This window comes from Clinocottus analis, unplaced genomic scaffold, assembly GCF_023055335.1.
Source record: "Clinocottus analis isolate CAN_PGR_092001 unplaced genomic scaffold, fCliAna1.0.p SCAF_15, whole genome shotgun sequence".
NCBI lineage: Eukaryota > Metazoa > Chordata > Actinopteri > Perciformes > Cottidae > Clinocottus > Clinocottus analis.
The window spans coordinates 10,809,217-10,821,026 of record NW_027175876.1 but is presented as its reverse complement, the minus strand read 5'-3'; the positions used below and the strand labels follow the sequence as shown (position 1 = coordinate 10,821,026).

General features: G+C 37.2%; 3 protein-coding genes across 6 annotated transcripts; 1 reads left to right on the top strand and 2 right to left on the bottom strand.

The window, feature by feature from the left end:
* Positions 1-3: 3 nt before the first annotated feature.
* knstrn (kinetochore localized astrin (SPAG5) binding protein) lies at positions 4-2,234 on the top strand. Of its 4 annotated transcripts, none has more exons than XM_068577254.1 (9): positions 4-247; positions 585-656; positions 769-904; positions 993-1,022; positions 1,114-1,213; positions 1,308-1,422; positions 1,523-1,584; positions 1,828-1,902; positions 1,995-2,234. In XM_068577254.1, the coding sequence occupies exons 2-9, from the start codon at positions 626-628 to the stop codon at positions 2,121-2,123; spliced, it is 678 nt and encodes a 225-aa protein (XP_068433355.1). In that variant the 5' UTR covers positions 4-247; positions 585-625; the 3' UTR covers positions 2,124-2,234. The 4 variants fall into 4 exon arrangements, with proteins under 4 accessions (XP_068433355.1, XP_068433354.1, XP_068433357.1 ...); XM_068577253.1 differs by having other exon boundaries at positions 4-255; XM_068577256.1 differs by lacking the exon at positions 585-656.
* Positions 2,235-2,459: 225 nt separating this feature from the next.
* Positions 2,460-6,265, bottom strand: LOC137785948 (adhesion G-protein coupled receptor G2-like). The gene is made up of 6 exons (XM_068577525.1): positions 6,170-6,265; positions 5,827-5,948; positions 4,099-4,367; positions 3,907-4,000; positions 3,536-3,825; positions 2,460-2,828 (listed from the first exon to the last, which is right to left on the bottom strand). The coding sequence occupies exons 1-6, from the start codon at positions 6,209-6,211 to the stop codon at positions 2,692-2,694; spliced, it is 954 nt and encodes a 317-aa protein (XP_068433626.1). The 5' UTR covers positions 6,212-6,265; the 3' UTR covers positions 2,460-2,691.
* On the bottom strand, positions 6,235-10,902 carry LOC137785966 (uncharacterized). The gene is made up of 11 exons (XM_068577544.1): positions 10,740-10,902; positions 10,446-10,490; positions 10,199-10,342; positions 9,875-9,907; positions 9,290-9,367; positions 8,983-9,130; positions 8,213-8,375; positions 7,103-7,237; positions 6,907-7,017; positions 6,743-6,805; positions 6,235-6,270 (listed from the first exon to the last, which is right to left on the bottom strand). Exons 1-11 carry the CDS (start codon positions 10,900-10,902, stop codon positions 6,235-6,237), a joined length of 1,119 nt encoding a protein of 372 aa, XP_068433645.1.
* Positions 10,903-11,810: the final 908 nt, after the last annotated feature.

Below are 11,810 nucleotides of genomic sequence, written 5' to 3'. Positions count from 1 at the left end.
TCAGTTAGTGCAGTAATGTTCACCCAACAATAATAACAGAAGAATACGCTTAACGCTTAGCTTGCATTAATAAAGAAATACAAACTCTTCAACGACAACAATATAGAGAAAAGTAGTTTTTGCTACACCGGAAATAACGGAATCGAACCGGATATAACGCAGAAGGCGCGACGTTTTTAAATTCGTGCGGCTCGTTTGAGGAAATTAACTGTGGACAAGCCTTGTTATATTTAACGCATTCATAAAGGTACTAAGGTAGGCGTTGATGTTATTTCTGTCGCACATGTTAGTATGTTTTAGCTGTGTTCAACGTTTACTGAGCACCTAAGCTAACTGGACATTTGAAGTCCTGTTTTGAATGTTGTATTTTGGAAACTCGCACCAAACTCCATTCAAAAATAGCAGTATTTTATATTTCGAGTAATAGTGACTGCAAAGGTCCTATACGTCCACGTTTAGGTCGTTGAAGCTTCAAAATACGCATATGCAGAACTTGTTTTAACATTTTCGTTCAAATGCTGGCTCTTTAAAATCTTCCAGGAATGAAATGATAAGTTATTAAATCAGATTGTTTCTTTATACAGGTGCCTTTTTCATTGCTGGCATTATATTCATTGCACAACAGATGAAGAAAATGTCATCCAAAATTCCAAGAGGTGTGCAAAATTTGCTGTGCTGTGCTGTGTTGGGACAATTGATGTATATTTCAATTGTATTGCTGTAGTTAAAAATCTGACGAAGCTGATTTAAGAAATGTATGTGTTCCAGGTGTGCAGTTACCTGCAGAAATGAAGAAAGCAGGTTGTAAATTTGAATCCAAAGACACAGCAACTGTATCTGCAACAGCAAATGTGGCCCAAAAGTCAGATGGTATCTTCAAACCTCAAAAAGAAAGCGTGCCTAAGTAAGACATGTGCCATTCAACACTATACTATGAATGGTTGCTTCAGAGCTATTCAATTCATTGTTTACCTTTTTATTTTGTCTTGCAGGAAAACTGTTGCTCCCAAAGTACAGAAAGGGTAAGCCTTACATTATGTTGCATATCCTGAACGTGCAGTGACCATCAACCTATTTTTATTTTTTTTCACAACGTTATATTGCACCTGTTAGGATCTCCACCAGGTATGGGCAACAAGCAGAGATTAACCGGCAATATCAGCATCTGATGGCTACCAATGAGGAGCTGCAGAAAAACCTCACGGAGAATGAAGTACTTGTATGATTGTAACATGACTAAATATGTATTCATACTTGTCTGTGGTCTTCCTCAATTGACCAGCATGTATTTCCTCGTTACTTTGCAGCAAAGAACAGCTGAGTTGGAGCTGCAGTTCAGTGAACTTAAAAAGGAAGCTGGAGAGGTTAAGAAGAACCTGAAGGACTGTCAAATACTCTTAGTCGCAGCCAACATAGACCCAGGTGAACATCTTATGTATCCCAATTTTCAAAATGTGTTTTTCTTTGCTTGATTTTAGTTGTTACTTGATAGAAAACAACATAGTATCTCTTTGATTCTTAGTTTTAGGAGAACGGGTTGGAGAAGCTGCACAACAAAGTGAAGATAAAAGAAAAGAGGTTATGGTATGTCTATTTAATTTCATTTTAATGGATGTTCTTAGTACAGTCATTATTTGTTTTATAACTCTCGCAAATAACAAACATGCACTTGTTATTACCACGTAAGCACACAATTAAAGTGAGTAAAAAACATGACCCGTTTTTGAAATAATTTACATTTACACTATACTTGTAAAGGGTAAGAGCCGTTTGGCTGTTATAGGAAGTGCCATCTGTTAAACACATTTTTCATTGTCTCCATTTCAGAGCGTCTCCACAGACCTGCTGAATGAATTAAAAGTGTTTGGAGACACTGCGACACAGAAACGTGCCCAGTTAGAGGTGAGGTAAACTCACACTTTGCTATTTGTTGTAAATGATTTGAGTAATGATCGCAGTGGATTTTAAATTATTCTCATTTAACACATTCATAGGACATCCAAACAATGATGACGGAAATCATAAAAGCACGGGAACATATGATGCAGGAAAGAGAGGACTTCTCCCTGGAGGTGGCTGAAATAGAAAATGCTCTCAAGGAAGCAGAAGCTCTCGTACTGTAAAAGTTTTAATTATTTCACAACTAGAGAAGAGTTGAGAAAAACATTGCGTATTCATCCATAATGTATGTTTGTTATTTTTGACTAAAACTAAATAAAATTATTTATACTTTTGCTGCTTATCTCATTTTCATATTCCAAACAGTCGAAACATGCTTTAGGAAACCTTATTTTTACTTTTATATTTACAACTGAAGATGTTGTATCAGTTAAAGATCAGAAAGTCTTAAAAAAAAGTCATTGTAATAAAATACTTAAGCATTTAATATTTGTATTTTGCAGTTTTTCTATTGAAAAATCTGTCAAAAATACACATTTCATAATTCACTCCATGACATACACAACCTTTTCCAAAACTCGATAAAGGAAATTGTACAAAGTAAAGCCTGGTCCTAAGAAACTAAACAATGTAGTATTAAAGTAATTCCCCATACACTAATGACCTTCAGTAAATATGTCAGGTCAGACTCCTATCACAATGTTATAAACCAGTACACGTTCTAGTTAATGCTACGTCCATGTAGTCTTTTACTTAAAGCTGACCAGCTTCCCCTTTACTCCTCACAGGGCTTTATTCTTTAATGTTGTCGTAGGGGTTATCGCTGTGCACGTTGCTCTGAACCGTGAGCGTGCCGCTTGAGCTACCCTGACTACTGAGTATCTCTTCTTGTTGGCTGGTGTTGTAGTAGTAGATGAACAGGAAGAAACCTGCCAGACAAAGAAAAAGATGGTCACTCATACGGACAAGTTGAGCCTTTGACATGTAACATGTTTTAAAGACACATTGCTCATGTAGGTGAGTTTTTGATTTCAGTCATCTATCTTTTTACATCTTGCGTAAATATAATAATGGTGTAATAATAACCACTGAAACAGTAACTGCTGTAGCATCCAGTTAGCTTTGATAGAAATGTGACATATTTGAGTTGTTATGCATTAAACAAGTATTATGCATTTGTTGCCCAATTGGTTAAACCTGCGTTTATTTTTATTTTTTTTAACCATCAGAGGGTGTGAAACACGATATGAACACCTTTTAAAAAGTTGGTGTTCACATAAAGCAACATTTGTCTCTTGACACATCCCACTGACGTGGAGCAATATTATCATTCATTCATTCATCTGCAGCTGGAAGAGTCAACCAAAACACTTAAGTTGCAGGCTATAAAGTAGTGCTTTGAGATTTGTGGTGGGGAACTGAAGATGCAGCCAATAATTCACTGTGTTTGTCACTACATGCAACACTTTCTCATGCATTCAAATATTTAAATATGAATTCCAGCAGTTGTATTCTGCGAGTTAATTAATACAAAACAACCTATGTGAGCAGTGACTATAAAAAAGGGTTCAATTAAACCATGTGTAATGCAACAGAGCAATACATCAAAAGCGTATTTTTATCACAGTTGTAGGACCTTGGAGAGAATTCAAGACCGTGAAGATGTAGTAGGAGGGGATCCGGAGGACTCCATAGGCAAAGAAGGCAAAACCCCAAGTGATACCCATCAGGCAACACAGTCCCAGGATGATTGCAATGCCTTTTCTTTTTGGGCCTATCCCTGTGCTGCTTGTTGCACGGCCCACTCTCTTGAGACAAAAGAGCCAGTACACTGTGATGATGAAGGTAGTGAAGGTGAAGAGGAAGACCAGCACATAGTAACCTATGTTGACAATGTAGTGCACGTTACTGTCCGTTATCCAGCACCTGGGAACAGAGAGATGCGTCAGTGAAGGAAAGGAAGCGTGTGAACGGATGTATCATTTTGCATATCATCCATACACTCACATGGTCACATTGTATTCAGAATCATTAGTCGAGATGACTTGTTCACCATATTTTCCTAAGATGAGCAGCACGATCCCAACTACACTCGGTAGTACTGGAAACGGACAAAGGAGATTTCCCAAGTAAGCACTGAATTGCAAATGTCATGTCCCTGTTCCGATAAAACAACATACAATAATGATGTGTACTCACCCCAACTGGTAATGGAGACTTTGAGTATGTAATGACGGATCACAATTTGGCCCCCCGTGTACAGGTTCAGGCAGAGGTGGAAGGCCTGCACAGCAAACCAGCTGAAAGTGGTCAACATGAAGTAGTGCATGAGGACCGCCACGATCCTACACGCCACAGAGTTCTTCAGTTTGGCCACGAAGTCGTTGATCAGGAAAGTGAGGTTCAGCAGGAACATGGCCGACACCAGCTGGATGAGAATCTTTGTGGCGGCGCTGGCCTTGGTCCTCCTGTAAGAGAGACACATACTGCTAATAGACAAGTCGTTGTTTTTTTAAACAAGACATTTGGAGGAGTCTGTTTGAGTTCTTTCTCACTATTTCTTTACACTTTGCAAACCAAACGATAAATGGATTAACGAATAAAAGAACAGCAAATTAATTAATACAAAATAAAGTATTTGTTTTAGCCTCGTGTTAAATAAAGTTATACATTATTAGCGCCATCTCACAAGAGTAAAACGTTGCTCACACAATATGTAATCATATTCTTCATAATAGTATATCATAGTCATTAGATATCATAAACCCTCACTGGGAACATTAACTTTTGATACCTTGAAGTACATTTTCTGATACTATATCCAATACAGCACTTTTATTTGTAGATCTTTTTTACAGGGTGATATTAATACAGAAATATAATTCTTCCTCCACCTCTGTAAATTTATCATGACCATTTATCATTGTCTTATTTAATAAATCATATACACAACTTGAGTCACATAAGTAATATTTATTCACTAATTGCATCATTCTTTGAATATTTATTCATCTCTAAACAGTGTTTAAATGTGAAGGTAAGTGCAATAGTTGCCTCATGCGATCATACAAAGTAAAGAAAGGGACACATATTTTCATGGGGCATTCATTTGGTACATAACAGTTATTTCCATAGCACTCCTACAACAAAGCTACTATTCAACGGTCTCATTTTCCTATGCAAACGTTGGACAGTGCTACTGTTCTGAACAGAACGCTTATTTACATACATGTTTACTACATCATGGCAGTGACACCACAAAGCTGTCTTTTGTTTGCTTGTATAAAGGCTAAAGCAGATTTGTGTCAATGATATCTGAATTAAAGATAAACTGATCAAAGGTTTGGCCGATTCGCTTAATAATGGCTTATTTTAAATAATCAGGATTATTGGCAATCCTGTATCTTTTAGTATGGCTTTTTTTTTCTGAAGGGCTAACACTAAGGATGACCCTGCAGACAGAGCGCAGATCTACTGAAGCTAACATGTGTAACAACATGTTAAAGTTATTTTAAGTTCAGCAATTTTGTGTCTCATTTTTTATCAGATGCAAATAAATAAACAACATTTTTTTTTTTTTCAGGAAATTACAGTATGTAAGGCAGCATAATGACAGGGATTACGCTGAATACTCCAATCTCTATGGCATTTGAACAAAACCTGGATGAAAATGTTTTTTCAATCTGCAGTTAAAAATAAGTATAAGATGTTATTCCTAAGGGAAAGTCCAGTATTTATAGGCTTATTTTATTACTGAATAGATTAATTATTTTGTCATTTGCATGGAGACGGCTTTGGAAAATCATTTAGCTCGTAAAAATCTGACCTTGAGCCCCCTATGTTAAAAAAAGACAACATTTTGTTTTACATAGTCCAATTTTTTCATAATTTAATCTGAAACTAAATATGGAGACCTGTTATAACTACCTCAGAAGGGCGTGCATGAAGAGGACTATGCTGAGGAAGAACATGGACAAGCCACAGCCCACTTGTGTGATGATGGTGAGGGAGTTCAGGTCAGAAGTAGATAGCGTTTGGTTAGGAGGAGCCTGAAAGAGCAACAATTAAACACTATATCACACAGACTGGCATTAATAAGGATGGTTTATGATGAATTTAATTACAAGGGTGGGGAATTAAAACAATTAAGTAGCTACAGAGTGCAATCAAGGTGGAGGAATGTCCATATATGGGTTTTCCACTGGGAAAGCTGATTGAAAGTACAAAGATTAGAATGTCATGAGAATATTACAAAAGTCGTAAGACGTACCAATAAGACAGCGAAAAAGGTCAAATGCGAACACTTGCACATAACGGTGTCACCAGTTTTTTTGGTCAGACATCCGTCATCAGTCCACTTTGGTTGTTTTCCTAAAAGAGATGCAGACAACGCAAAGCTGAAGCTGGAGAGTTCATGAGTACAAGTAAGCATCACCGCTCCATGCAAATAGTAGATTTCAAACATGGGAAATACTGAAATATTAAACCCAGATGTAAATGAAGGTCAATCAATAGAAAAAAATGTGTGAGAAAAAACAATTACTTTAACATTAACACTGTATCCGTTGTTTATAAATGTCCCAGTACAGTAAGCCATGACAGTGAGCCAGCATGCACAATGCAATAGTATAATAAATACGAAAGGGAAAGTAAGACTGAAGCATCATTAATTGAATTATTTACACCAGTAGTATGTGATATTATTTACACCAGCTCATTGTATTTTTACATGATTATTTTATGTCCTTTCATAATCTACATTTTGGGTCACGGCAGCGTTATCGATTAGACTTGATGAGTAAAAATGTCTTCTCTGAGGAAAGCTCTGTTCTCTCATAGTTACAGATATAAAGAAAATATTATAATTACCAACACCATTCCATGAATGACAAGACAGCATTCCATCCTGTAAAAAAACAACAATAACAAAACCACATTAGTGCATTAAACGTGCTCTTGGATGAAATAGAAATATTACACATTCGATAATTATTATTTTTTACTTACATAGTCAACCATCTTGTAATTGAGGGTTATTTTGTCTGTGAGATTGCTGATAGCGGTTCCCATTTCAACTGCTATAACCTCATTGCCTAAAAGATTGCTGTTCTTCTCATCCTGAATAAAATAAAACAACTGTAAAATAGTAACATGATTATATTTCTTGTATCACTGAAGGTGAAATGTTTATATTGTTTCTTACAGAAGCCAGATTGATGAACCGTAAAACGGCTACAAACGGCACGCTGACATTCAAACTCGCGGTTTTTTCAAACGCTTCTTTTGGCAGTGTGACAGATCTGGAGAATTTACTCAGATTATCTTGGTTTTCTACAATCTGTAGGGAAGAACACAAGTGTGTCAACATTTTGTACGGTGCTGCTTTAAAGATGTAGGAATAAGGAAACTATTTACTTGAAGACAATCCAATTACAATCCAGAAAATGACTTATTTAAGAAAGGACTTAACGGTCTTCCTGCTGTGCTACATTGGTTTTGATTCTTTTAGCTCAATCTCAAGAGAAAACGTTGACCAAATGAAGTTATTTCCAAATGAGAAACAGGATGGCATATCCTCAAAGTTGAGAAGGACTACTTGTTTAATGACTCTGAAGTAAACCAGTAAGGGATTATGCCTGAAGGAGTGTCCGTTATCAGGGATTAACGCAGTGCGGCTGAAGGTTGTGGCCTTCAGGGGGAAGTGACTTCTTATGTGATACAAAGAATCAGTAAATTAAGAGGGAGTGTAACTTACTTCTTGCTACTTGTGTGAGGCACAAAGATGAAGGACTAACGTTACCTTAGTGTGTTAAATATTTTTTTTAAATGTATTTTTAATTTAATGTAGCCAGCGCAGTCATTTACAGCGGTGAACAAACACTTAAACTGCAACTACTTGGTAGGTGTCCATTATCAGGAATTAATGGACACCCTGCAGCCAATCAGAATCAAGTATTCCCACAGAAAATGGGATAAATTAACGATGACTTGGTTAACACAGCGGACACAAGCACTTGGCGGTCAAAAGGTCTGTTTTAAGACCTTCACAGGGGGTTCTAGGCAGCAGGTTTTCATTCACCCATCCGTGACCATCCAACATTTTTTTACTAAAATTTACTTTGAGGAGCTTTGAGAATGTCGGCCGCCGCGAGGAGAAACCCACAGAGATCAGATTCCTCTCTCATGTCCGTACGACCGTCCACACAGAAAGCACGACCGAGGCTTCACACGGACACGGACTCATACTGTCATACAGAGGTCTGTTCTGACAATATTATTACCACTTATCATGCATGTGAAGAAATACACCTACATATATATTATCCTTTTGGGATCCATAACCAAAGGAGATCTCATAAAAGTCTTTTGGGTCTGCTTGTCTCACTAAGATACCCGATGCTTCTTCTCCTAAAGTCACAGCAGCTGAAGACCCATTGATGGAGGCCGCAAGGTCGGCCATTTTGTTCATGACGTCACTGTTGACAGAAGGAAGAATATTGAATATCTCGACAATTGTGAATTTTATATACATTTTTACATATGGTATAATACACGTTATATTGTGGTAAATAAATAACAAAAAGATATCCACCTAATTGCAACTCTAAAGGTTATTATTGGAGATATTTTATTTTAAGCTTGTAATTGTAGCATTAGCTGCTGTTAGGGTGTTATCAGTCTGACAGAGGCAGAGCTGGAATAATAACTAATTTCACTTATGAATTTGAGCACATCATCAGTCAAAACTATAGTCCCTTAATAGTTAGCGGCCCAAAAGGACAATGTCACTTCATGATTTTTTCCTTTAAAATAAAACAGCACAATTAGTTAATTTCTGTAAATTGTCTATTTATTATCAACGCATTATCAGCAGTTGATGTAGAATATGAATGTGTTGCATTGAGCTCATAATTTGTTCTTGCTGGTGCTCATGACATTTTCAGTGGTGCTCCACCGCGTGAAGAGAACCAGTCGCGCTGTTTCCAATCCCACGACCTGCGCTCAAGCTTCAGTGGCACTAATCTCCTCATCTCACTCTCAGGCAAGAAAGCAAATTAAAGCATGTTTCCCAAAATGTCTTACGCAGCTTCGCTGGCGTCGAGTTTTCCTCCTTCATTTGGAAGTATCGAATCCAACTTGATATTATCTTCCGGCAATTTCACTGGATTATTACAGGTAAAACATCCATCGCTCTCGATGTCGATGATGTACTCGCCTTTGACCCAAAGAACTGAAAAGAAGGGACATGGGTTTGATCTCAAGAGTTCAAATCTGTAAGATGTTGGTGCCATTAAAGCCATGTGTGTGTCTACAGCATTCCAAGCATGGTGTGCACTACATAACACAATAAATAGTTACACAATCATTATAAACTCTGAAAGGAACTCACCGCTTTGTTTGCAGATGGTCTCATTATAAATAGATTGTTGAAATCGAACTTTATCCACACATTTAATTCTGCAAGAGTCTACAAAGAGAAACATATACAGTAACATAAAGCACACTGATAAAACATATTTACTATATTATGTATATTTTATTTCTCTTTGGAATTACTATTTGGAGTTTATTAAATGTATAGCTAGTAGCTGAAACTATGAAGGATGGTTAAAAAAGTGCTTCCAGATTGAGAGAGAGAGAGAGAGAGAGAGAGAGAGAGAGAGAGAGAGAGAGAGAGAGATTCTTTATTCCTCCACAATGGGAAATGTGTTTGTCACAGTAGCAGCAACTTACATAGAAGACACAAAAAAGACACACAAAAAATATCACACATTCAAAATACTTAATATATAAAACCAAACTCAATACATACAACAAAACAGCAGAGTGCATTAATTTAGGAAATTAAACATTGAAAAAAGTGCAAAAGTTCAATGTATGTACAACAAAAGCGGCACTAAGGCTTTTGATGTTGAGTCTTTTTTTAAGGGTTGTTTTTTTTTTTCAGACTGAATTGTAAAAGAAAGTTATTTACCTGGCATTGAAAAATTGAAATTTTCACAGGACTCTATATTGACCAAAACAAATCATCAAATTAGAACGTTTGTTTTACAGTTTTAAAGAACCACTAATGCACACACACACACACACACACACACACACACACACACACACACACACACACACACACACACACACACACACACGCACACACACACGCACGCACACACACACGCAACTTTCCTCTCTCCTCATCTGCCCTCTGCAATCATTAATAAATACAGTAAAGGTGAATAGAATGTTGTTTATTGTTGCTCTCAACATCAAAGAATGGGGGAAAAAAAGTTTGTAATATCACCATGGTGAACAAATAATGTGGAGATACACTGCTTCCCTTCCAGGACATACAGACGCTCTGCAAGTTGGGTGTACTCTTTTGAGACGTGCAGCATACGATAACCATTAGATTCCTCCATTTGAGGGAATATATTCCCAAATTTTTCTGTTTATTAAAACCAGAAACACAGTTCGATCATTATTTTTGTTGAAACGTCAACGCAAATATAAATTCAATATTCTTAGTGTCATAAGTTGGTTGTACTCACCTGGTCTCTCCGTGTTATTCTTCAGAAATAGGATGCAGTTGTGTGCTGCAGAGAGGTAAAGAATGCAGTAATTTTAAGTCACGCAGAAACTAAGTAAGAGCAAAAAGGATCAGTCTACTTTAATAACAGCTTATCATTGATCTACATGTACGAGTCAGATGGACGCCATGCTTAAGATATATTGGTATTTTATCATTTTAAAAACATAAATAAAGCTGTAAAGGTGCACCTTTGCTCCTAGACTTAGTTTTGTTCCCAATCAACAGCTACTGTAATTAAAAGGTTGAAACTCACTCCCATTCCATTGATTCTCTGTAGAGATGAAGCCGCTGAAGTTATCAGCAATAACAAAATGTGTTGTGTTCTTCAAACAACGTCGGAGGTCCTGAGCAGTATCAATTCTTCCACCAGCCGAAGGCCCATTGATGGAGGCCGCAAAGTCGGCCGTTTTGTACATGACGTCACTGTTGACAAAAGGAAGAATATTGAATATCTTGACAATTTGGAATTTTATATACATTTTTACATACGGTATAATATACATTATATTGTGGTAAATAAATAACAAAACAATATCCACCTAATTGCAACTCTAAAGGTTAATATTGGAGATATTGTATCTTAAGCCTAAGCCCTCCAGAAAGATACATGTAGAGCTCTGTGGTATTAAAGGGAACTTCCTGCTGTCATTATTTCTGAGAGCAGCGACTTCCTGGAGTCTTGTTGACGCAGAGCAAATTTAAATTTTTGCATTTCTATTTGCGAACCAACAAACAAGCACGTTACAACATGTTAATTGTCTAGCAACAGTGGTTTTGGAAAGCAGATTTTCCTCCACAGGGTGAAAAGAACGACAGATACCCTTTTGATGTAGAATATGAATGTGTTGCATTGAGCTCATAATTTGTTCTTGCTGGTGCTCATGACATTTTCAGTGGTGCTCCACCGCGTGAAGAGAACCAGTCGCGCTGTTTCCAATCCCACGACCTGCGCTCAAGCTTCAGTGGCACTAATCTCCTCATCTCACTCTCAGGCAAGAAAGCAAATTAAAGCATGTTTCCCAAAATGTCTTACGCAGCTTCGCTGGCGTAGGGTTTTCCTCCTTCATTTGGAAGTATCGAATCCAACTTGATATTATCTTCCGGCAATTTCACTGGATTATTACAGGTAAAACATCCATCGCTCTCGATGTCGATGATGTACTCGCCTTTGACCCAAAGAACTGAAAAGAAGGGACATGGGTTTGATCTCAAGAGTTCAAATCTGTAAGATGTTGGTGCCATTAAAGCCATGTGTGTGTCTACAGCATTCCAAGCATAGTGTGCACTACATAACACAATAAATAGTTACACAATCATAGATACT